At 53.3% G+C, this 25,952-nt stretch overlaps 1 protein-coding gene across 3 annotated transcripts in view; it reads left to right on the top strand.

Moving 5' to 3' along the window:
• Nucleotides 1–25,952, top strand: part of ARHGAP26 (Rho GTPase activating protein 26) — a 165,617-nt gene that overhangs the window by 59,159 nt on the left and 80,506 nt on the right. For all 3 annotated transcript variants that reach the window (XM_067305020.1, XM_067305019.1, XM_067305021.1), the window contains exons 10-11: nt 2,253–2,347; nt 10,958–11,036. In XM_067305020.1, the coding sequence (XP_067161121.1) occupies nt 2,253–2,347; nt 10,958–11,036 (174 nt within the window). The remainder of the gene's footprint in view (nt 1–2,252; nt 2,348–10,957; nt 11,037–25,952) is intronic.

Here is a 25,952-nt window from a genome sequence, read left to right as displayed (position 1 = left end):
AAGCTCTGGAAGCCATTCCCCCTCCGGCGCTGACAGGCTCTCTAGTGATCTCGTTCTCCTCTGTCGAGCTCAGACTGAAACCATTTTTAGCAAGGTGACAAAAATGCAAGTGAACTGGGTCAAATTCATTCCAGGCTGAGCGAATGCCACATGGGGAGTGAACTCTGCGCCTTGTAAAGAAACAAATTCTCTGGGAAACTGTCAGCTGCCCTCGCAGAGGAGCTGGTTTCCTGAGTGAGCAGTGCCCTTTGGACGTAGCGCTATTTTGTGCTCCCATGCATGCAGGAATTGCTCTAGCCCTGTATTCCAGGCCTGCGTCTGCACACAGTTATATATAAGGGCGAGTTCACAGCAGACTGGACTTTCTGCTTTTGGAAGAAGCAAGCAGGAGGCTGGGAGCTGCACAGAGTCACACCGTGTGCACTCATCCTGCCCCAACTCCGCAAACTTCTGATTTCCAGTCCCTGGTCCCTATTCTAGGACCCCAGAGAAGAGAATCTGTCTATAATTTTTTTTCCTTCCCCAACCCCTGTGGCTTGGCCGATAAAATTATTTCATTTTAACCGGAGCAGCAGCAGGCTCTGGGGATCACGCCTGGCCGGGCGGCTCACGCTGGCCCGCGGAGGCAGAGGGGGAGCTGGTCCCGAGGACGGGCTTGGCAGCGCTGCCGGGGCTGAGGCTCTCCGCTTCCAAGGAGAGATGCCCCTGGCAGCTCAGCAGGCTTTTGCCTGGCTCCCTGTTGGCAAGGGGCAGTGACTGTAAGGAGAACAAGTTTGGAAGTTAATTTCCTCTTGCCTCGAAGCATCTTCATCGTAACTCAGCTGTGCAATACCCCAGCCCTGTAATCATCGGCCGCTGCAGCGCGTTTCATGGGGGCTCCCCCCGTCCTGGGGCCGCGCGCTCCTCGCGCAGGGCGGCCGGGCTCGGCAGCGCTTCGCCTAGGGCCTCGCATAGGGTTTTGGGGCTCTCGGCTTTCCTGGCGTGAGATACGGGACAGCCGTGTCCGTGCCGTGAGCGGTGCGTCGGTGAGAATTACCCCGCGCTGACGGCCGCGGGCGCCAGCGTGTTTGCAGCCTGGGGCCAGCGACTGCTCTGGAGCCCCGGTGAGAGCCCCGGGTGCTCCGTGGCCTCCCGAAGCCCCGGGTGTTTCGGGGATCTGCCTGGAGCAGGCAGCAAGCGGCACGTGACCCAGTGCTGCAGAAGGTCCCTGCCGCGCTCGGACCGCGAAGGGCGCTGCGTGCTCTCACGAAACCGCCTCAGGCTGCGGCCGGAGCTGGATATTAGTCGGTTTAAAACCGTGGCATTCTTGGAATGCCAGACAGAGAGTTCGGCTCCTGGACAGCCGCCCCACGCCAGCAGCGAGCCGGCGCCTGCAGAGCTGGGAGCAGGTAGCCCTGCTGCTGCCGTAGGTAGGAGCCTTGCAGAGAGCTCTCCAAAGTCTTCCTTTCCGGGCCTGTTCTGGGTCCCTAAATATGTTTCCAGGAAAATGGTGATGTCAGGGTACAGGGTGGTCAGCCAAGGTGTCATTATGAGCAGCACGGAAAGCACAGAAAAATGGCCCTCTCCAGGAACTCATTCAGAAATTTATTTTCTATTGAGTCATCAGCGGATTTTTAAAATTGCAAAAGAAGAATTCTCTGTACTCGCAGGGGCTGAGCAGAGGTTTTGTCCAGCAGAGGACAGCAGTGTACACGGATACTAGCAGATTGCTGCTCGGCATATGGAAATCCAGTACAACTTGGATGCAGATGCCTGGATGGGAGAATGGTTTTGTCATTGCTTTGTTATATAATAAACATTTTAAGACATGTTTGCTCCCCTTAAGAGTGCTTGTGTACAGAATGCTGCCAAAAATGCAGCCAGCTCTGGAGTGAAAACTGACAGCCAGATCTATGATAAGCTCTAAGCAATGGAAAATAAAGCTGACTTTGCCCCAGAATTGTGGTCCAGCACTCCCTGGCGGCCTGAAACATGGGTCATGGGATGCTTAATGCATACAATTTAATGATTTTATTGTGTGCATTCAGAAAAAAATGTTCCTTATGAAAGTTTTGGATGAAACCCATTTGCAAGGGTAAAAGGACAGTCCTCATTTCAGCTATATAAACTTGTATTTCTAGCAGGCGAGGATTTGCTGATGTTGGCAAACCTCTTCTCTGGTTTGAGCTTGTGAATTGAAAGCGCAGCGGGTGCTGAGGACAGGCGTGTGGTTGATTGTTCTCAGCCGAATATACAATTCTTTGTCTTCCCAGGGAGAAGACGAAGCTGTTATCCTCAAATCTTGCACACGACGGAAGACCGACTCAATCGAGAAGAGATTTTGCTTTGACGTGGAAGCAGTGGACCGGTGAGTGGCTCGAGCTGACACGGGGCGTCGCAGCCTTGGGAGGTGCAGTCCGGGGTGCCGAGGGCCCCTGCGCGCTCGCGGGCAGAGGGCTGCACAGGCGGCAAACAGCTAAATACTGCGCTCGTGTTTAGCTGGCGTTCCGGGATAGTTCTGCTGCAATTTCAGGAGTGTTTGTCTTGCCCTTTAGTTGCACCCTCTGCAAAAGGAAACCATTGGTCCGTGGAAACATACTTCTCGCTGGTGTTCCTAGCCAGGTGCTCTCGATATGTTGGGTTAGTGCTTCATTTTACAAGGTGCTGAGTTTACTCAAGTCTCTCTAACTTTAATAGCATTTTAGCACTTTTGCCGACTGACCACATAAGGCAAATGGTCATGGGAAGGACGCCCTGCATGTGTTTTGGCAGGGACATGACACCTCTTTTCAGCATCAGGTATGTGTTCAAATAACTTCAGCTTTTGTGCTGGAGACTGGCTATTGCTGGTTCACCGTGGATGCTTGGTAATGGAAGTCCAGCTCGCATCTCCTGCACTTTAAATTCACTTCTTCTTGCAAAAGTAAATGCTTTCTGACATGATTTACCACTTAGCAACTGAGCCAGATGTATGTGTGGATTTAATCTGTAGCGCCTAGGAACGAGAGCCTGCTATCGTGTCTAATTAGCATCACGCGTGGCTTACATATATAAGCAGGAAAACAAAGCTAGAGCTGCTGTTCTAGGCGGCATTAGTCACTGTCTCGTACCTGCCTCCCTGCAGGAAGCTTCCACAGTTTACAAAAGCTCCAGCATCCCCAGCTGTCTGTGCCCTGGCGGTTGCGTGCCAGGTGCCTGCCGGTTTTCCAGGCCTCCTCTCTGCCCTTCGCTGGCTGCGGTGCAAATGCTCGTAGGGTCTCGGTTGAACCAGGTTCAGCAAAAATAAACGTGTCAGATAGAATAATCCGCGTGACCTTTCCCTGTCCGGCCCGTGCTTCCTCAGCATTTCCGTGACAGCATCTTGCGCTGCTGGCCTAGAGCAGAAGGGGGTTTGGGGTGATTAAGCCCTGCCTGTGTCGAGGGGGGGATGCGCCGCCTGTGCGGGGCTAATCCCGGGGCTGCCTCCCTCCGCCCGGGGCTGCGCTCTCCTCTCCAGGAGGCTGCAGTATTTCTGCTGACATGGGGATTTTTTTTTCTTATGCCCCGAGGAGATTCCTTTTTTAATGTGAAAATCGAAATAAAGCTGGGAGGAGGAGGAGGAGAAGCCAGCCATCACAATAGTTTTCCTCTGCAGCGTGTTCGGAGGCAGCTGAACCTCCCCTTGATGCCTGGAGCCCGCTGGGCACGGGATCAAGAGGCTCCTCCAGAAACATGCCTGCTAAATGTAAATAATGGCAGGGAGCGGCAAAGGAGGGAAACCTGAGAAATTGCTCTTTTACCTCGTTCCACGCGCCTCGCTCCCGCTGCGAGAGATTCCCCCTGCCCCAGGGCACGGCCAGAGCAGCAACGGGCTCTCGGAGGCTGCTTCCCCCCACCGCGCAGGCAGCCCTCTGCCTAGTTCTGTTATCGAAATTTGTCATTAGCCGTATAAAATAACGGAGCTTTCCAAAAGAGCTGGGAAGAGCGGGGGAGTGACGCAGCTTTGCTGTAGCAGGCGCGGCGTGCCCACTGCTTCGTAACCCCCCCTGCCAGCAGGGGTTACCGGGGCTTGGCAGCGCGTGGGTGCCGCCGTGCTGAGCCCGGCTCCGCGCGTGCCACCGAGCACCTCTTCACCCAAGTGTGCTGACCGCAAGCGATGGACCGTCCCTGAGCAAGGGCTACATGGAGCACTGTCCATGCTCCTGTTTCCGTAGGATGAAGAAGGCTCGTTTGGGTCGTGGGCTTTTAGTTTGGGGCTGGGATGTTTGGAGGGCGGGGATTGCCTCGCAGTTTTTTGGTTGTCTCCAGCAATAGGGGAGTTAGAAACTTGATGTCTTGTTTTTCAGCCCCATGGAGGAAGTCTGAATATGATTAAGCAAACAGACCCCCAGGATGCTGGTCTGTCTCACGCATGTACTGTGTTCTGACTTGCAACAATTTTCTCCTTTATTTCTGAGTGCAACTTAAAGACAAAAATTAGTCAAAACAGGAGAGCACCGTGATTTTGAGAATACCGTCTGCGTAGTGGGGAGGGAAGGTGATAATGTCGCCAGAAGGTACTTCTCCTGAAGTCTGAAACTGCCTTTCAAACGGCTAGCTTGGAAGGAGATGGATTAAGGGAGCGGAAAGATTTTTCTGTACATGTCGTGTGCTTGTGATGGACACTTAAATTGGGTTGTCCCTTCCGAAATACGTGTAGGGCAAGAGTAAGACTACGCTGAGCTCCCGGTGCACCGTCCTCAGCGAGGACGAGGGCACTGCTGCGCTGCTGCGGGTTTGGGCACGTTTCAGCTGGCGAATCCCCTCGGCGTCTCTCCAAAAGCCTCCCCGCTGCCTTGGGCTGGCTCCCCTTGGTGCCCCGCTGGGATCCCCTCTGGAGCAGCCCGTCACCCGCCAGCAGCCCTGGGGCTGCACCGCACGCAAAGCCCCGGGACTCGCTAACCGGGCAGGAGGACGGCGGCGCGGCGCAGCTCCGGTTGGGGTTATACCGCTGTCTCGCGGAGGCATTGGCATAACTCTGCATAACTACGATTTGCTTACGCGTCAAATCCGGTGCTAACAGCCACGTAAGTGTATAGCTAAATGTACATATATAAGTTTATTTGAGCAAATATTCATTTCCTGCTTCAATATTTTTATCACCCGTTGCCACGAAATTTGAGTAGCTCTTCAAATTCTGTCCGTTGTAGATTGTGAAGGTGCTTTAGGATAAGCGTGAGGAGAGGGGATATCGTCTAATCTCGGCCTTAGGGCGAGGACGTGAAATCGCGAGTGAGGCGGCCGCGCTCAAGCCGCCAGCGTGCGGTGCAGCCGGGGGGTGGCAGCCTCGGCTCGCTCTTCCCGCGTTACGTTCTGCCGTCAGCACAAAAATAGACTTGTTGTCAGCGTTGCATTTCGGGAAGCTGGTGTACGCGCAGTGTGGGGTGCAGGCTTGTACCTTTTTAATATGTGCCCAGAGAAACTATTGTCAGTTTAAAAAAAGGAGAGGGGAAAAAAGAAAGAATTTGGCTTTTCTCCTCTAAAAATAATTCAGCACTGTGCGAATGAGAATCTTGAGCCTGATCTGTAGTTAAAACATTGCTTCCTTCTCCTACGGTCTGATAAGGAGCAGACTCCAAAGTTCCCCATACTGAAGACTAAAAAGCTGTGATACGTGTATTTGTGAGAGGGAGTAAGAAATTCCTAATGCTGTATTTGCAAACAGTTCTGGTTTTCTCTGAGGGAAGAGAAGAATATTTTAACACTTTGTTCAGAATGCATTATCTATCTTTATAGCAAAATTAGCCCCCAGAACGGTGTTCTAGTCTGGCTGAAATACTTTCCCTAGTCCAATGGATAGTGCAGTTTACTGTTAACGCCCTTTTTTCTAACTAAATCATTTGTAGTCCCCGTGCATTGAATCAGCCTTATAAACAAGGTGCACAGGGATGACAGCCAGTGTCTTACGAAATGAGCCTCAGGAGGAGGAGTATTTCATTTAGCTGATGACAAAGGCTTTGTAATTTAGGATAATGTAGGTCATTGCTCTGGGCCTCCAGCTAAGTGCTTCTAATAACAATTGGCTTTTATGGGAATTGGAAGTATTCCGTATTTTTAGGGTTTGTTCTCTTAGTCATTCATAAAGGTAGTAAAACTGTCCACGTAATGCCGTTTCTCTGGTTTACTACCTGTACGCCCCAATAGTGGCTGGCGCTGTGCTTCTCGCGGGCTCGGTAATCGTTAGCGTCGCGTTAAGTCGCCTGCGATGAAGCCGTTCCAAGCGTTCCCGGTGACCGGATGGTTTGCAGCAGGCGTGTGCGTTGGCCCTGCCCTGGGCACATGCCTCAGGGATGTCCAGATCACCTTCCTGCTCCCAGCCTCGACTGCAAGGAGCTACGTCCTCTGCCTCGCGTTCCCGGCCCCTTCTGGCCGGCGAGCTTCGGCGATGCCTCGGACATCACGTGCGATACGCTTTGTACTTGTTCCTTCGCCGGTGTCGCGTTTCCAGTGACCTTTTAAACAAAGAGATTCAGGGGGTTGTCGCGCTCTGGCTAGCGATGAGTAAATGTAGGCTGCTCTTCTCCCGCTCTGTGGGCTCTGGGGACACATGTCGGAGCGGGCCCCCGCGCGGGAGGAACATCGTGGCTGCGTTTTTCAGAACAACGCTTTAAGCTTTCCTCTGCGGTCGCTGGGAGAGCGTTTCGGGCATGGAAGGAGATGAAGCTTCGCTGCGTAGAACGGACACGGGAGACTTGCTGAATTCAGGAATGAAGTCCCTCCTTATCCACAGCTGCTCTCTCCTCCTTCCATCCGCGCTTTGCTTTGGGGCCGGGGCCGGGTGCTGCTGCCTGGAAAAGCTCCCGTGACTGTGGGATCCCGTCTCGGGCCGGCCCAGCGGCACGTGGGTGTGCTGCTCCGCTCCGAGCAGACCCGAAAACTTCTCCTCCGTGCGCGCGGCTCTGCTCAGCCTTCGAGACTCTGTTATTAATCTGTTCTTATGTTTTCATTCAGCAGTTTAGATCGTCTCGGTGTGATAAGCTGCTACAGGAGTTGAAAGTTCTTATCTACTTCTATTGCTTTCATTATTTGTTTGTTTTTCTGGAAGCAGAAAAAGCCATCAGACTTTTTCATTTTCTCTGCATGCTTAGTCACAGCTTCTTAAACGCTGACTGTCGTTCACAAAAGTTGAAATATTAAGAAAATTCAAATTTCCTGTGTGGTCTCATATGGAAAGTCTCTTTAATTTTCAGATTGGAAAATGCTGAAAATATGCTTTCTTGCACCACACTTGCCATGTGCTAATCTGGTCTCATGCTCCTGCACACCCCTTCGGTTCAGAAATTGTTTCCTTCTGATGACAAAATTTCCTTTCCTTATTTATTCACACCCAGAACAAGGCAAAGGGTTTTGGAGTCTGAAGGCTGAAACGCATGATGCAGCATCTAGTAACGAGTCAGCAGGTTCTTTATGTTGTTTGTCGCAAAAGTTGATGTTTGTGTATTTTAGACTTTGGATCCATAACGGGGTCCTGGCGTGCCAGTTCCGGACGGCGTCAGGGCTCCCTGGGGTGAGCCGTCTGGCCAGCGTGCGGGAGACGACCGCAGGTTGCCTGCGTGTGCATGCCGCGCCAGGCCTTCGGGAGGGGGCGGATGCTACCCAGCAGGTACACTGTAGATAAGCTCCAGTAGTCAGAAACATTAGGATACTAGGTCAGGGAACGGAAACGAATAAATATCGCTGGTCTTTTGGGAAGGGAAGTCAGAGAAGATGCTCTGAGAATTCCTCCTCGTCCCAGGCTCGACGCCGAACAACTGAGATACCCAAAATCCAAGGAGCGCGCTCTTGGAGGCAGCTGATGCTTAAGGAGCCCCCGTGAAAATGAAGCTGGTTGCAGCCAGCGGGAGCTGGATGCAGCTGCGTGTTGCCAGCATTAGCAGGACGTCGTTTCAGCTGCAGACATCCTACCTGACTGTTGAGCATGTGGTACCCTGTGGCGTTGTCCAAATAAATAGCGAGTGAGGCGTAACGTGTGGGGTGCGTTTGAAGTGCGTCACAACCGGGAAAGCTGTTCTGCACGGTGGAGTGCTGCAGTGGCCGCTGTGGCAAAGGAAGGCTGTGGGAGGAAGCGCAGTGCCGTTTGCAATGTAAATGGGTTTTTAATTCAGTTCCACAGCCTCTCCCCTCCTGCTGTTAAATAAGTCCGACTTTGAAGTGAAGCCTGAAGAGCTGGTATCTGCTCAAGGGCAGAAGCAGCATTTTCATTTTATCACCTTTTTGACTTGTGTGTGTGAGAAGCTGGCACATGAGATACCAGTGCTGTCTTTCTAGGACCTTGTCGCTTATCGAGAGTCCCGTGTCAAGTTTGCCACAAGTGAATGGTTTAAATTTCTTAATGTTTTAATGTTGCAGCTTAGGAGGCAGAAATCCCCATATTTCATTTTTGCGTATCTCCCTAGCACAGACAGAGCCTTTCCAGTGCTGTCCAACTGGGATACCTGTTCCTTAAGTAGCAGCTTGCTTTAAACTCAGCATGAAGTTCTAGTTTAGCGAGAGCGCAGCTGGGGTCTCTGGTCCCCCACGGAGAAGCCGCCTCGTTCCAGGCGGGCAGGAGTCCTCGGGCGCCGTCGCGAGTGCCGCTGCGCTTCCTTAGGCACCACCGTCTCTTCTGAATCGCTTTGCCTCTGCACAACGAGGAGCCTTGTTCAGTGTTTTGAAAACGTTTGGCGTTGGATGCTGAACATTTTCTTTCTCAAATGGGGTGATGGTTAAGTGGTTTCCTCTTCCCTTTGAAATGAGTAAACTTCCAAACCACTAAGCTGGTGAGTATTGACTGACTCACCAATGGGATTAGCGAAGATCAAATACATTATGTCTGGTTTACTTGGACATAAGCTTCTTGCAAGCCCGAACATAGTGCTTCTACTGGTTAAACTGTGTTAAGCTGTCTTGTGTGTGCAGTATGTGAACTGCCTATTTGGTTGGGGAGTGGAATTAAGAACAGGGCTGAATTCTTTGTTCCTTGCCCATATGTACCACGCAAACAGTAGAAAACGGGTCAAAACCACGAGCAGGAGAGCCCCTGCTAGTGTTTTCTTTTTTAAGAGAGGATCAGCTCTTATCAAGGACCGAGCAGCTTTTGCAGAGAGCGTTACTGCAGCTTACGTTCTCCCGCTGAATCAACCCTCCCAGGCCTTATCTGTTGTTGAGGACTTAGTACCAAAAAGAGTCTACATGCTCTGCTGAACGCTATCTGTAGGTTGTTGGCTGCTCCTGAAGTCAAATCGCTCATCCCCCCCCTTGCACCACGAGCAGCCTTGTGCCCAACGAGCAGTTATCCTCCAGATTGGGTTTCTGCTGCTTCTCTGGAATTCCTTGAGCTTTGCCCGGGATGGAAACTGCAGTGTCAGAAGTTCTCTGCTCTAATCCTTTTGATGGATGAAAACCCACAAGTATTCCTGCAAAGAGAGCCCTGATAAACATTTCTGATCACGTTGGATTCTTGCAGTTCCTCTTGCCGTGCCTGCGTTTCCCCGTTGCCAGGGATTCTGTCCGCTTCCCTCGCGTAGAAATAGCTGCGCTGCGGCGCTAATGCATCTGAAAATAACTTGGAAGGAAGCAGAAAAACTAGACCAAACAAACAAAGCCGAAACCCCAGCTGATTTGCTATCTGGGCCGTCTCGCCGCAATTGAAGCCGATGCCCCGTCCCCGGGTTTTGTGAGAGCGGCGCGGCGGTCCCTCCGCGGAGCTGCCTGGAATCCCAATGAGGCCGGAGGCGGCTGCTTCTCCAGAGCCCGGGACCCTGCGGAGACCCGCAGCCCCGCTCGCCAGCCTCAGCAGCATGAGCCTTGCCAGGCTTTTTGTCTTCTGTACTTCTTGGCTGCAAGAGAAGCTGTGATATTTGGGATCGAAAGCTTGACAGCTTATACCCAGATGCAGTAGAGTAATCGTCAGGCCGTCCAGCGTCCCGCAGGACTATGTCGTTGGCTCTTGCTGTCCGCAGCACGGTTCCTCTGTTGTGCACGTGCGCGGTTGCGCCTGAAGCTGAGAGCGTGCAAATACTCTGCACTTTAAGACCATCATGACCTTGGTAGGCAGAGTAAATAAGAAGGTTTTAACTCTGTAAAGGACAAGGGTAGTCCAAGGTTGTCCAGAAGCTGCCGAGATGGTGCTGTGCCCAAGGGGGAGGACTGGGCTACTTTTGTTCCCAGGCTCCCCTTGCTTGTTTGCAGTTACTTTTCCTGTCCTTTCCCCTTCTCCCTCCTCTTTGAAATAAAAAAAATAGAGTTATTTTTTAGTGGCTGAATTTACAGCGCGGCTCTCGGACCGTTGTGTTGGTAGAAACGGGGGTGGACAGCAGCACGGGGGCAGGAACGAGCCGCCACAGCGGGAGGGAACGTCCCGGGCCAGCGTTGTTGTGAACAGCCGTCATCCCGCGGCCGCAGCGCGATGCTTTCTCGGGGGGTTCCTCGCAGCACGGCGCTGCTGACGGTAGCGTTTTGCGTGGAGCTGCATCAGTACCGCTGTATAACAACCTCAGCGTACGGCGGTAGTCGGGGAAATGGTGGTGCTACGCAGCTGTGAACATCTTGGGGATAAAGGTGCTGAAATTCTTTACGCCGCTGCAGGTCCCTGCTGCGAGCTGGGTGCGGGGCTGGACCCCGTGAGCCCGTTCGGCTTGTGCCTTGCGTTCCCCTGTCCCCGATACGAGCGTGGCTAGCCCCAGCCGGTGAGCTGCGTGGGCGAAAGCCGGAGGAAGAGTTTGGCATCCAGCGTTGCGCGCTGGTTCTCTTGCTCTAAAGACACGCTGGAAACGCGGGTCGATTCTTGGAGGCGTCGTCTGCTCGTTTATTCATCCGGGTTAGGACCTGCAGGGACATCCCTGGGAAGGCTCGACGGGGCTCAGCCCCCGGTGCTGCCGGCTCGGCTAGGAGAGAGGTCACCTCCTCCCGGGAGTTTTGTCTTTGCCACCCGCGTTTTCCTCCCTGCAGCCGACTGACGGTGTCCCCCTTCTCTCTGCAGGCCTGGCGTGATCACCATGCAGGCGCTCTCCGAAGAGGACCGAAGGCTTTGGATGGAGGCGATGGATGGCCGGGAACCGGTGAGCAGAAATATTAGTGAAAACTGGTGGGGAGGAACGCGGAGAGCTTTTCCTCGCCCGGGGCAGATCGTTGGCTGCGCAGCAGCCTGCCGTGCGGAGCCTGCCAGCCGGTGTGAGAACTGTATCCGTGGGGCAGCTCGCGCAATCTGCCAAGAGAATAGTTTAATCCTTTGGTTAAATATTTGAGGTAATACTGTATCTCCTGTGCTTGGATTGCTCTAAGGTGCGGTGGAAAGGAGGAGGGTAGGCTTAGCCAGCACAAACACGCTGCTGTGCTCTGCTGTGCTAAAAGGAAAATATGGCAAAAAGAGCAGTGGAAGAAAATACGCTGTAGATTTCCAGGGCTTTTCTTTTTTGAGTCCTGCAAATCATCTGGCAGCCGTTCCTGGGTCTGGCAGAGTACTGCAGATTTAGTGTGAGCTGAAGCGCGTAGCCCCTGTCCCTGATAGCCTCGGCGTTGCTGCGCCTGTTCCCGTCGTGCCGAAGCCGCGCAGGCTTCCTCGGCGCTGGCGGGGAGGAGGGAGGCTTTCGGGCAATGCAGAGGGTTCTCCTGTGCATGCACCCTCTCCCGCCGGGCTGGAAGAGCTCTGGTTCTGAACGGGCTCCCTCTGACATGTTTTGCTGTGGGTGCCGTGTGTAGGCGATGGGATCCTGGATCCTTTCCAAAAAGCCGGCGGCGGAGCGGCAGCAAGCACGAACCCGAGGAGCAGCCCTTGAGCGCAGCCTGCGGTCAGCCTGGGGGCCCCAGTGCCTCGGCACGGCCAAAAGCGTAGCAGGATGCGAAGAGAAACTCTGCGGATAGTTAGAGCAGCCAGGGTTGTTACGGGACAGTCTGCACGTTTTGGAGTCGGTGTCTGTTCTTCTGGGCTGAAGTCAAGCTCTGGCGATGAGCTGAGAGTCGGCGAGGGGATCGGGCCGGCCCGGCCCGAAGCAGCCCCGCCGCCGCAGGCTGGTCCTGCTCTGAGCAGACCCCCCAAGCTGGGCCACTGAGGTGTTTGTCAGAAAAAAATGTTCGTTACACCAAGGAGACAGGCGGACTGTCCGGTGCGTGTTTTTAAGCACGTGCCGTTGTTAGTCGAGCAACTTGCCTTTGACTCATCCGCAGTGATTCAGAGGTCTGAAGGGCGATGCATGTTGGAAGGTGCTGCGGTGTACTGCAGGTAGAGCAGTTCTCTGGGGACTACAGTCAGGTCTTCAGCTTTGAATCGCAGATCCGTAGGATAATTCAGGTGGAAAGGAGCTCGGGAGGTCTCTAGTCCAACATCCTAGTCAAAGCAGGTTACTCGGAGCTTTATCCAGTCGGGTGTTGAAAACACCCAAGGAAGGAGCCTGCACAGTCTCTCCGGGCTCCTTGTCTGTCCTCCTGGAGAAGAGTTTCTCTGGATACCCAGCCTGAACCTCTCTCATTTCCATTTCCGCCTGTTGTCTCTCGTCCTGCTGCCATGCCCTGCTGCCAGGAGCCTGGCTCTGTCCTGGTGCCCTCCTCGTAGGAAGGCTGCGGTCAGGTGCCCCGGAGCCTCTCCTCCTCCACGCAGGGTAAGCCCCGCTCCCGAGGAGGACACGTGCCGTGTAGCGTGGACCTGCCGCAGATGCTAATCCCGCCTCTCCGCTGCGCTGATCCCTCCCTGCTGTGCTGCTGGGACGAGGCCGCTCAGCTGCATCTAGACTCGTTTCCAAGAACAGGCGTTGTGGGAGCTGCGTGCGTAGAGAAGCAAAAACGAGCCTGAATGCGCGTTGCGTACCAAGAACTAAGGACAACCCCTGCTCTCTTTCTCTGACGTTTGTTGGAAAGGGACCCTTGTTCGGCAGTCGGCCTCCTCGAGCTCGGCTCTTGCCCGGGTGGCCCTTCCCTGGGGCAGCCGCGGTGGGAGATGCTCCTGTGCAAGTCGTACCACCCCCTCCGGCTCCCGCATGCGACCTGTCTTTTTCCCTCTTAAACCAAGCCCTCCTTTGCATCTGTGGTGGCACCTGGAGGCAGGATAATGTTTTCTTTTTTTTCAGTAACGAAACATGCGTCCTTGCACATTTCTGCACGTAATCCGAATTGAGCCTTGTCCTCCTTTAGCCTGTTCACCTACTTCCCGCTGCCTCACCTCCACTGGAAAATTTTGCTGTAAGGATGTGAAACGCAGTCACCTGCAATTGCAGCTGCATGAATCTGAGCCCTCGGTTGCATTTTGACCGGCTGACGTTTTCAGGATTTGGCACAGAAGCGGGGCCCGTCTGTCGGGATCGGGTTGCAGGAGTGCAGCCAGCGATTTGCAGCCGCCTCTGGTCAGAGGCTGTGGGTTTTTTCGCTTGTTTGTGAAGTGCCGTACATGCGAAAGGTGCTGTGAAGCAACAGCTGCAGGACTGCCCGGCTGAGCCTGTTTCAGAAGCTGGTTAGGTGAACGAGTGTGGAAAACCACACAGGTCCTCACGCTGCCGCCTGCCTCCTTGTCCCCTATCTCGTGCCCATCAGCCTCGGGTAGCTCGCTCATCCAGCACATCAAGGGTTGTTGCTACGCGTTGGTGCAATACCTCAGGGCGTTTAAATGCTAAAGACACTGAAAGCTGGCCTTCCAGGTGTGGCGCGGGAGCCCCTGGGAACGAAGCCCAGGTGGAAATGGATCCAAGAGGCATTTTAGTGGGGAAGCCGGTGTGTGTTGACAGGCAAGGTAGCTCCTTGTCCTCAGTTATCCTCCTGGCTCCACCAAGAGTTGCAGGAAATCGCATTTTTGGTCTTCTTGTTTGGGTTCTTATCTTGCAACACAAGGGTGTGGGGTGTTACCTACTCTGCAGAGATTTCCTTGAGCAATAGACAGGGATTTAACCTTTGGACTCCTAGAATTCTCCATTCGAGGCTTTGAATATATTTTTGTAGCCAAAAAACCCCCTACTGGAAAGAATGTCTTGGTTGAGCAGGACACGGAGTGTGGGAAAGATTGGCGTGGTGGGGACTGCGATCCCACAGCAAACTCAGGCGCTAGATTGAAGTGGACTGGAGTTTGTTTCTTAATTATAATTTAAAAACTAAAACCAAATGTTGTACTACGTTTTAGTAAGATCTAAACATAGAACATGGGCTACATTAGCCAAGACATTTGTCACAACTTGAAAAGATTTATTATATATCTCACAGTCAAAGCAGTCTCCAGATAGCTATCATCAGTCTGTTAACTCTTACCACTTGTTATTAATTTGGCTTAAAACCCCGTGTTGACTTTGATTTTTCTTTTAAGTTAGAGGATGGAAATTGGAGAAGATGTTAGCTCCATAACAGAGCAGTTGCCCTCATCTTCATCCAGTTATTCAGGACAAGTTTCCTATGTCCCCCCGCCCCGGTGATGCAGTTCGTACATGTGTACGGTGGAGCCCGGGGTGATGCTGAAACCCCGTTGGAGCCCGAGTCGCGAGCAGAAGTTGTGTTGGCTCAGAGGGGGGGAACGGGGTAGGTTGTAGGACCGAGAGGTGCAAATCAGGCTGTTTGCTTTGGGGCAAAGAGCTGAAGAAGATAAACGTTTCCGCGAGCTCGTGGCTTTGTGGGCCGCGTCTGTGGTGAGCGTGCATGCCAGCCCCGAGAGCGGTCGCAGCGACAGCGGCTCCCGCTCTCGCCTCCCGAGCCGACCGGTAAGCTCGGGAGTGATTCTCGCGTCCGCACAAGCAGACGTGTACTAGTGTTTGGAAGCGTTTGGGACTTAAAAATGTTCATCAACAAAAAATGAGCCTAGCCATACAGGAGCAGGCAGAGGGTTAAGAATATGAAGCATGTTAGATCGCGTCCCTGTTGAGCTGTATTAATCCATCATCCAGAGCCTCGATTGGTGATGGAGACGTTAGTGTTAAAAGGCGGATGCAACGTCCTGCGATGCTGACGGAGGCAGTAGGACGTGGACGGGCTCGGAGCAGGGCTGTTCTGGCACTCGCATCGTGCTGCCCTTTGCTCGATTTGCTCTGTTTTGCTTTTCTCTTCTTTAAAGCAATACAAGTCTGTAAAAACGCAGCAAGCATTTCGTGCGGGGGCTGGCTTTGCTAACGCCGCGAAGCCGAACGCGCCGTCAGCTGGGACGGGGCGGCCGGCTCCAAGCCGTGTTTCGTGCCTTCTCCGGGGAGGGAGGCAGATCTCCGAAACGCAGACACACCACTGCTGCTCTCGCCTTTCCGTCTTTGCTCCCCTCACCCCCCCCCCCCAATTCCTTCGTATGCTCCGTAAGGTTGTAGGAGCAGGAGCAGGTCCCAGGCGTTGCGGCCCCGGTGCTTATCCGTCGGGTGCCGGGGACTCGTTGCTCCCCTTCCAAGCCAGGGCCCCGGTGGAGATGCGATGCCGCTTGCCAGCGCTGGGCTCTCCGGACGGCTCAGAAGTGGTTAGAGCCGAGTTCATAGAAGCCCGGAGGGCCGCAAAGGCTCGTAAATGATTTTTGAGGTATTATGGAGACGCTCAAGCTCTCCTCGGCCTCCTGCGGCGCCGCGGACGTGCAGGGACGCGCGGTCCGTCGCGGTAGCACTCGTTCGCGCCCGGGTGCCGCGTTCCTGGTGGGTCTGGCGTCGTTTCGCCTGGCGGCGGGCGGCAGGAGCGGGACGTCTCGTGGAGACCGTTCGCTTTTTGCTCGTCGCGTCCCCCAACGCCGTCCGGTCGGGACGGGGCGGCCTCCGCCGGTCCTGCATGGCGCGTTGCGGCGGGAGGGTTCCTCCGGGAGGGCAGCACAAAATGGAGAAGGCCCCGGGGGCGGCGGGATGTCGTAGGGGCCGCTCTCCACTAGATGGCAAGCTGAGACCAGCCCGCTCATCGCACTTGTGCCCGGAGCCGCTCGGCTCTCCGGCAGCAGCGGCGACGTGCTGGTGGCCCCTTGCCGTCTCGGCGTCGGTGGCTTGGCCGTGCGGAGACGGGGCAGGGGACGCAGAAGAGCCCAGGGGTCGGGGCGAGCGTCAGCCCCGCGCGGCGGTTTCCCTCTTCTCTCCGCTTCTGTATTCGTTTCAAGCGTGTTTTGGGAATGGTGCAAAACTGACAGGTCTGGAAGGGGATTTTCAGCTTGTAAAAGTGAAATGGGCCGTAGGAAAACCAAGCGTCGGCTCTAGCCAGGGTTTCTGGGAGGCTGCTCCCCCCAGCGCCACCTCTGTTCGCCGTGCGCCTTTCGCCAAAAAACACCAATTTGCAGCCGAAACGGGGTGAGCGCTGTGCTGGAACTGGGGCCGCGTCGCCGGAGCCCGTCCCCGTCCCACGGGATCAACCCGGGACGCGGCCGTGGGGCGGCAGGCGGCCCGGTCCCTGCTCCAGCCCCTCTCCCGGCTCTCCCCGTCTCGCAGACGTCCGGCGGGATCGCGGCTCGTTCGCCATTTCTGCTCGGGAAACGTAATGCCGTGTTTTGAAGCAAAGCCCCACCGTAACGGCGAAGCCCGGCCGCGCATTCCTGCCCGACGCCACGCACCCTCTCCTCCCGCCTCCGCCCCAGATACTGCTGCTGGGAATTCTTTCCAAAATTGTTTTTCATTTTCCTTGTCTAATTATACAGAATGGTGAGAGATTAATTTCCCAGTGGAAATGATGTCTTTTGAACTCAATCCAGCGCTTTCAGCCTCGGCATTCCTGTCATTTTGGCTCATTCAGAAAATAAATTAACTTGAAGGGCTTCAATCACAGCCCCCGAGACGCCGTGGAGGGATGGCTGGATACCGGCTGTACCAATTCCCAGCCTTCTCGTATTCCAGCGTAACTAACTGGAAGCTGCAAATCTGTTTTATCGTTTTAATTCATTTTATCTCTGGCTCCTCAGAGGTCACTTGCCTGCTCTATATTGGTTTTTATACTGCACTCATTACCAGCGTATCTGACTGTTTCCAGCAATGCTTTAAAACCCTCTTTGACTGAGACGAGGGCCGATGATTTATGCTTGGGATGCGGTATTTACAGCTGCTGCTACATCAAGATCAGGCAGGGGCTCGGGGACTAATCACTCAAGTTATCGATAATATCAGCGGTGTTTTTCTGCGAGAACGCTGGCCGTAAATTGAGCCTCAGACCGGTAGCGACTGAGAAATTGAATTATTAGAGACGGTAGAAAAATCTCCATCCAGAATTTCCTTGACTGCAGCTGGTCTTCTTTCGCCTGGCTTCCCCTTACCTGGGCGAGCGGGCGGGCGAACGCTCGTCGCGTGGGCTCGTCCCGTGCTCCCACGGGCTTCGTCCCTGCCTGTCCGTGCAGCTTCTTCCTTGCAACCCTTTCCGTGCTCCTCTTTTTACTCTCCCAATCCCATGCCAACCACAAACGTGTGTTTCTGTGCGCCTTCCGGAGAAAGATGGGTATTTGTTTATGTTTTATCTTGCAGTTTTTCATGGCCTTCGTCCTCTCCGGGTTTCTCTGCTTATGGTGCATCCTTTCTTTCTGCTCTGGTTTCCGGGACCTGGCTCCTTCCAGTTGCTTCTCCATCCCACCGTCTCTGTCTTTGCTGAATGGAGCCTTTTTCCCCCTCAGATCTCTTGGTTTCTATCGTTTGCTTTTCTCCTTGCCTCTCCTCTGCCCTCCTGGCCCAGACAAGCTAGTGAGCTCTCCCTGAACCGCGCGGCCGTCGGGCTGCGCTCGCTCCCGCCCGGCAGCGTCCGTAGACGTCCGTGACAGCGGCATCGTTGTCTCGGTGGAGGGACGTCACCTGCGGGCGCTTCCTGCTGGTGCTTGCGTGAAGCGGTGGAGAGCCCGCGGCCCGCTTGGGCCCCGCAGCATTCCTGCTCGCCTCTTTCGCATCTCACAGTTCCAGCTGTTGCTGCAGTTGCTTTGCCAAAAGTTTACCTGGTTTTTGGGTCAGCTTATTTGGGGACAAGGTGGTAAAAGAGGAGCCTCGGAGAGTCAGCCCCGGCTTTCAGACTGACGGATAACGCGTTGTGTTGCGTGTTGGTTTTGGTATCGCATGCTCTCACCGCTGCTCCCTCCTTCTCCCTCTCCTCTTTTATGGCTTGTTTTAAGCCTATGGGTAGTAACTTCACACTAAGATTGTAAGCTTTTATTTTGTTTCCAAAGCACTTAATCCAGTGAAGTCCTAAGCCTTGACTTCAGGCTTTTAGGTATGGCTCCAATAAATGCTGCTTCAGATTTTGATAGCTTTATAAGCCAAAATTATGGCTGCTTCAAGCTGTGAGGCTTTTGTCCTTTGCTTAACAAGCTGTTTGGGTCACAAATAGGAAAAGATGCTGAGAAACATTCGAGATCTTAAAAGCGGAGAAGAGCCCTCCCTCCACACTGCTTTAAAACCTGACCCTGCAGTGCCAGCTCCTCTCGGGAAGTTTGTCCTTGTCTTCTTCTAACTCTTGCTTGGGAAACCAAGGATCGGCGCGGTGGCTCCTGTCTCCATGATTCCTCTTTGTGAGCGAGGACCTCAGCGTTTCTGCAGCGTGGGCTTGGCTAGAGCTGGCTCTGCTGTAGCTCTCTTGGTTGTGGTCTCCCAAAGCGAGGTGGTACTTGGCAGGTAGGATGGCCAGTCCTACCCTTCTGCCTTCGGGAGGAGGTCATGGTGGTGCTTCTGCTGGGGAACTGGTGGAGGCCGCTGGTCTCCTCAAGCGTTGCCTTGCTGGATGATGCCCATGGAGGCAGGGAAGTGAGGGCTGGGATTTAACGGTCGCTTCGGCTGCCGCTCCGCAGGACACCACACCACGCGCGCCTGTTGAGCAGAACGTGTCCCCGACGCCGGGGTGCAGCGCAACGTGTTCGGGGCAGGAGGCGAGCGAGGCGGCGCGAGGTAGTCCGAATCCGCACAGCACCGGGAGCGGTGGTGGGTCGAACCGCGATCGTTGTGCTGGCCGCGGGCGGAGGGGACATGTCCTCTCTGCTCCTCTCTTTCTTCTTGTCTTACCTCCGTTTAGGATTACTCAAGCAGACAATTCAAGAATCGTCTAGAAATTCAGGGAATAGCTCCATGGTAGTCGCAGAAGCTTCTCTGCCGCTTTCATTGACTATTTTTTCCGCTCCAGATTAAAAATTGAAGTAGATGGTTCATTGCACAATCAGTTGTCAAACAAACAAACCACTTCCGTTATTTCTTCCTTTCGTTGCTCCTTGGGTTTCCTTTCAAGCAGTGATCTGCTGCCCTGCTACAGACCCGCCGTGGTCCCGGATCCTGGCTTTTTCCTTCTCTTCGTTGCAGCCTCAGGAACTTCATTGCCCTCTGACACTGCAAATGTTTTAATCGTGTTATTTCTGTGGCTCCGGTCTCTCCTCGGCACTGCCCTGTTTGCTGTTCCGGCAGAGGTGTGCCGCACGGGGCGAGATACCGGCACGTGTTGGGATGGAATGGGCTGGCATGGATGGGCCCTGCCGAGAGGCGGCTCCAGCAGCAGATGCAGCACGGATGGACCCGTCCCATGCCACCTCCTAACTAAGGCTTGCCCGGTGCCAGGAACGCTGCTCGCGGGCGCCGTGCACATCGATGGTCCGTGCGGTGGACGCTGTCCTCGGGTAGATCGTTGGCTTTGTGGGACTGGAGATCGTGCCTGGAAGGAGCTGAATATCCTGATGCCGTTTCCGAGAGGAGCCTTCGGACGGGTTGAAGGACTTGCTCTCCTCCAGGAGCAGCCCGCGAAGTGCTGAAGAAAATGAGACCATTGAGTGTGAACTCGTGAGTGTGCGGACGCTGTAGCGAGCCGCGGGGGAGCGGAATAACCCTGCGGAGGCGGCGAGCTGGGCTCTCCGGCACAGAGCTGCTTTCCGCCACAGCCAAGGGGGCTGCCGGCCCCCTGCGCCAGGCTCCCGCATCCCACCTGGGACGGAGGGAGCAGGCTGCAAAGTGCCCCTGGCTGGGCGCGGGTGCAAGGGCCCGGCAAGCCGCGTCCTGCGAGTGGAGGATTACACCCGCTCCGGCCTTGGAGCTGCTCCAGCCTCGGCACTGGGCCGCCAGCTGCTGCTCAGAGCAACCGGGCAATGCGAAACCTCTTTTCATGGGATGCAAATGCAAGGCCTGTCTGTGTTACAGCTGTTTTAAAAATAAAGATGACACCGTGTCGTGTAAAATTAGGCCGGTTTTGGTGCCCCGAGGCTGCTGGCTGGTCGGTGGACGCTGGAGGGAGGACGGCGCTGTGCACCCGGGAGCGCGAGGGGCTGGTACCCGGCGGAGGAGGCCGTGCGAGGGGTTGCTCAAACATCCTAGAAAACTTGCGGGAAGCTGTTAAACTAGTCAAAGTTTTCACTTTTAAGCAGTCACTTGAGTGATCCGGACATATCCGCTCCGCTGGAATTGCTTAGAAGTGCTGCTCTGCGAAGCTTTAAGCACGTTAGTTATTCCAAAAACGTATTTTTCTAAACCAGTCGACCTTTAGTTACGTTGTTCTAGAGAGTGGCGTATAGCTAACACGCTTTGCACCTTGCACCTTCCCTCTTTCTGTTTGGTTTGGTTGTTCGTTTGTTTTAAACCGCCTGCTGCTTGATTTCCCTTTAACATTTGGACATGGTAGGTTGATAGCTTGAGCAAGGTAGTTTTTTTCCGTAGGTTGACCCCGATAATTTTTTTCCTTAGGTAGGAAGCGCAGCGGGTTATATAACTCAGCTGAGCTAAGCAGTGCAGATGGCTGGCGAGGCGCCCGGGCGGCCTCGGCTGCGGGGGCCCTGGGGAATGCCTGCACTTGCGATAAACGTGGGCTTGTTTTTAATTAGACCCATCGCTTCGCTCGGCGCAGAGGCGCGCAGCAGCGAGACCCGCGCAGAGGATCCAAGCCCCCAGATGGCTCACTTTGATTTTTCATTTCTTTTATTTATTTATTTATTATTTTTTAATCAAGCTCAGGCTCAGCGTACGTTGGGGGTTGCAGTCTGTGCTGGGAGCGAGGAGGGGGAGAGCGAAAGCGCAGGGGGGCAGCGCCGGCTGCGGCACGCGAGCCCTGCGCCGGGCGGGGAGGAGGCAGGGGAGGGCGGAAGGAAGGGCAGAGGCGCCAGGGACCCCGGGCCACCCTCTTCCGAACGAACAGCCCTCGCTCGGATGACATAAACCAGAATTTCGCAGCAGGTTTGTGCTGCCCTGCCAAGTCTTTCGCTTTGGAGTCGCGGCATATTTTTGCCTCCCTTCCCCCCGCGGGGCGGTTCGCAGTGATGCGGGCTGGGAAGGATCTTGCTCCTATCTATATCGTTCTGGCTCGGAGAGCGAGGAAGGTTATTTCTAGCCACGACACGGTGAAGCCTAGCTCTGAAAATCCTGCTCGGAGTATGAGATCTGGCTCCGGCACAAGAATCGAGCAGGGCTGATAAGGCAGAGCCAGCAGCAAGGGCTGATTTCATCAAGGTTTCCAGGTGTCCCGCTTGCCGCGAGGAAATATGCTGCTCTGCGCAGGAGCCTGCCCGCTCTGGGCGCTGCTGGCAGCCCGCTCCGGCCGGCTCCCGGCACGGCGGCTCCGCGGCCGCGCAGCCCAAACCGGCCGTCCCTGCATGGATGGGACTCGCTGTGTGCCGGGCACGGAGGGGTTTCCACCTCTATGGGGCTCTGCTGCCCCTCTCGCTGTCCATGGTGTGGGGAAGCCAAGCCCAGGACCCCATTTCTCCCGCAGCTGGTGCTACCGGCCTGGGACCACACGTGGCGTCTCCATCCTTGGAGAGATGCGGAAGCCGTCTGGACAGGGTCCTGGGCAGCGTGCGCTAGGGGACCCTGCTGGAGCAGGGGGCTGGACGAGATGATCTCCAGATCTCCCTGCCAACCTCCACCGTTGTGTGATCCTGTGACCGCCCGTGGGCTGCGCGGGTGGAGGCAGGGCAGACTGGAGGCTGGCTGTCCTTGCGAAGGCCAGTTTTAGCAATACCGTGGAAAACCCAAGACAGAAATGCAGTAATTGCCACATGAACGTAGAGCTGAGGAATGACGTGCCTGGCCAGAAGCAGCAGATAGCCCGCAGTCTGGCCCTTCTCAAAAGGCTGAGAAAATACTGGCATCTGGCAGGAGGTTAAGGAAATAATTAGGTGCCTCCTTATGCTGTTTGCAATCAGAGAAAATGCGCCACCCATGTATGCTAAAATTAAGTTTGAAAATGTAATTTTATCACTTTCTTTTTTTCCCTCTTGAATTGCTGTGAAATAATGGAGTATTTGACAGTAGAAACAAAGTAATGCATTATTGTCTTTTAAACTGAAGACGTGCTAAATAATTCATTGAGGTTTTGCTCTCTTGAAACCCTTCCTGAGCTACCGAAGGTCAGCGCACAAGACCTGCTGTCGCTTACGGTTTCTTTGCTACAGGACATCAGAGAAAGTTTTCGTGCGCTACCGAAGCGCTAAGCGAATCAAAGAGCTCGTCTTTGCTGGCCTCCTCAGAGCGCCTGAGCATGGTGCAACATCCTCCGAGCGGCTTTCTCCTCCAGGCGTTGCGGGATAATTTGCACAAACCTTTTCCTAGGGGTTGCTGCTTCTCAGGCTCCCGACTCTTTGTACAGGGTTGGGAACAAATTCTCCAGGACGGATCTTGACGCCCAGTAACTTTGGCCTAGGTCTCGTCTTAGTAAATCTGCATGGCTGGACCCCGGCGTCTATGCCACTTTTCCCCCCGTTTCCCCTTTCGTTTATGGAAAGGTGCCAAAACCCGCAGGGGAAATGTTGGTGCAGGCCCTGCCCATGCCTTCTCAACCGGCCCTTGGGGAGCTCGCAAGCTGGCTGGGCTACCGATTGTCAGGACATATAATGATTTCTATTTATACTTTTTTGGCTTGTTCATCTTCTGAGCTGAAAGTTGAAGAACTTGTTCATGGTTGTTTTGAGGATTTCTGAATATGAATCACAAGGAAATTGCATAATATTGCAGCATTTCCTTCTATTGCTCACTGCTTTAAAAACATTGCGCTCCTCCAGGGAGCCCAAGGAAGTCTGGCAGGACCGGCCCGTTTTGACAGTGTGCTTTAGTCTAAATGGAAAGTCTGGGTTGAAGGTAAGTCCCAACGCTAGAAAAAGAAGTGCAAGGAAGAGTCCTCCGTGCCAGGGCAGGGACTAGGTGGCTGAAATGGTGTTTTCCTTCTCAAATGGAGAGCCTCGTCTGTGCCTGCAAAACAGGACTGCTGACGCTCTTAACGGTTAAGGCTTTCTGTAAATCACTTATCTCCCACCCCTGAGAAGCTGGACGACACTTTCCTCTAGCTCCTAGCCCTTTGGGCAGAATCTAGGGCCAGTGTCTGAATCTGACACGTTTGGGGAACTGTGCTGGACACCACCGAACCTCCAAGGGTTACAGCTTACGTTGTGCCATTTTGCATTTTAAATGCAAAACTGCTTTGTATATCAAATGCAGTGTTTTTTATAAAGGGTGTGTGCACACATGCAATTGCCGTATGAGAGCACAGTTAATTCATCGTGGAAGTTAATAGACATTATGGCCAACCAGCATGAACCCTGAAATGAGGAAATAAACCTAAAATTACTCAATATCTTCTTTTGCTAGTTCCACACCTAAACCCCCATCTACTTCCTTTTTTCTTTTTGTTACCCACAACTTCCAATTTTATCCTAAACAGCCCACGGGCAGTCAGGCGTTAGCCGTTTGCTCCTTGCGTGTTCGTGTGTGCCATTGATCTAGCGCAGGGCTGCAAAACCGATGAAGTAGGTTCTTGCTGGTTCCCTGTGCAGGTAGAAATGGCATGAGGCTACGGATGGTGGCTATAGGAGGCTTTTTGGTTAGGCTCGGGTTTTTATTAGCTGCATTTCTAACTTAAATATTTATATGTAGTAATTACAGAATTGAAACCTGAGGGGGTGAATGGATGGGTACAGTCTGCATTACCTCTGCCCGCAGCTGGGTCCACGAGATGCTGGAGATGCGAATCAAGGGAAATACAGGTGGCAGCTTTGAAAGGGATCCCGTGGCTGCAGATAGGACGTAAAACGACTCACCGGCACAGCAGCGGCTCGGCGGCAAAGCGGCTGCGCTTTGCTTTGCAAGGTTCATTAGTGCACCCGTGGCTATCGCAGGCCTACTAATGGTCTGTATAAAACTGCTTCCTCTGCAAAACTTGGTGTAGCTTTGGTGGAATATTTTACCAGGAAGAATTAATTTTTCCTTTGTCAAATTGTTTTAAATATTGAGTCAATGACTGAACACAGCGTGAGTGTTTCATGGGGGTATTTTAATTTAACATTGCAGGAAATTTTCAAAATAATCATAAATCTGGATTTTCTGTGATGCTGTTTACTTAAACTCCTGGTTTACTTACAGATGAATCTCAGAATTTTTTAAAACTGGGTCACAAAAGCCTTGTTTAATCCTCCAAATAGAAATGATGCTGCAGAAGTTGAGCAGAAGTAGCTTCCACTAAAATACTAAGATTCCACTAAGATATTTTGTTCAGGGCATTTGACCATCTACAGTATGAATTCAGAACACTAAGGCATCAAGGTCTGCAAATTCTGTCTTAGGTTTATATGTTTTTTTTCTATTAACTTCACTTCTGAAACTTCCAGTAAAGATAGTTTGGCTCTGAAGAGACGATCAAACGGGGATAATCAGCGAGAGCACGAGGTTGAAATGGTGGCGGAGCTGCGGGGTAGGGCTTTGCCGCCCCGGTTTCGTGAGCGGATCACTAAGCCTCTTCCCGTGCGTGGGGCGCCGGCCCCTCACCTCTGCGCGGTCTCCTAGCCTTTTGCACAGAATAATGCTGGAAAGTGAAAGAAGCTCTTTATTTTATGAGAAGCTTTTTGGATGTAGATGCATTTCCTCCAGAGTGTTTTAACAACAGAAAAATGGCTTGTGTACATATGCATATACAAACACACATATCTAATAACCACACACTTCATTTTTTTTTGTCATACTAACATATGGATCCATTCAGTTCCAGCTTTTCTTTGAAATGATAGTGAAACTGAAAATCTCACCAAAAATCATTAAAGTAACTTGGATAATCTTTGATGTCGGCATATTTAAAATATAGCCAGCACTATCAAATCTTTTCACATTCAAAAAACCCCCACGGGTGGTTGTTTTGCTTAATGAATTGTTTAAAACGGGTAGTCGGGCTTGTGCAGAACTCAGTTGCAAACTCCCAGCAGTTTACTGCGTTCTGCAACGTTCTTGTATTTTTCTTGTTTTTGGAGAACTGCGTCCAGAGGCCCGTGACTATGCAAAGGTTACGTCTTTTTCTTGTTATTTTGGAAAAGCTAAGCTTGTCGGAACGCAGACCCGTGCACGGAGCGGGTCAATAGCTAGGCGGGTTATTGGAGGTCTCCCCAACCCTTCGGCGTTTCCCCGACGGGGCGAGAGCGGAGATTGCTCTGCCGAGAGCCCGGAGGGGAGCTCGGCCGTCGCTGCCAGGCACGATTTGGCTGCGCTCAGTGCGCGTTCTTGACGGTGGGGCAGGTGGCAGCCCGTAGGGCCTGGGAGAGCTTTGCTCTTGGACCTCTTACACACGCCGCCCGTTTACAGCCCTTTCTTCAGACTTGGAGACTTTCTCTTACGCTGAAAAAATCTCTCTTTGGAAGGCTAGAGGCATTACGAGAAAAGGGCCTGGTTTTAAAAGTAGTGTTTTTCTTGGAAAATGAAAGGATATCACAGAAGTGGGACTTGGTTAAAACCTTGATGTTGTAGAGCAGTGTTAATGGATTAACACCCTGACAGAGGAGGAAAGGTTTGTCCTTAATAAGATGGATGTAGGGTGACAGTGTCTCCTTGTTTTATAGTTGCATAGTTGACCTCTGCATGAAATTTCCTTTTTACGGTGTGTGCATACTTTACAGTTAGTGGCACAAAGATATTGTGTTTCCTTGTCTGTCCTTTTCCTTTTATTTTTTTTAAAGAACAATCTCTGGTGATTAACAGCCTCGCTATTGTTTCAATTAACCAAATTGGAAGAACGGCTGTGCAGGCAAACAGATTTCCCTCCGTAGCTGCTCAGCTCGCACTGAGACCCAAAGCCCAGTGACGGGTCCTTTCGGCCGGGGACAGCAGAGGACACTCGCAGGAGGAGGACAGCAGATAAGGGACGTGCGTCAGGCGCCA

This window comes from Apteryx mantelli, chromosome 14, assembly GCF_036417845.1.
Source record: "Apteryx mantelli isolate bAptMan1 chromosome 14, bAptMan1.hap1, whole genome shotgun sequence".
Lineage (NCBI taxonomy): Eukaryota > Metazoa > Chordata > Aves > Apterygiformes > Apterygidae > Apteryx > Apteryx mantelli.
This window is presented reverse-complemented; position numbering and strand designations above follow the sequence as displayed.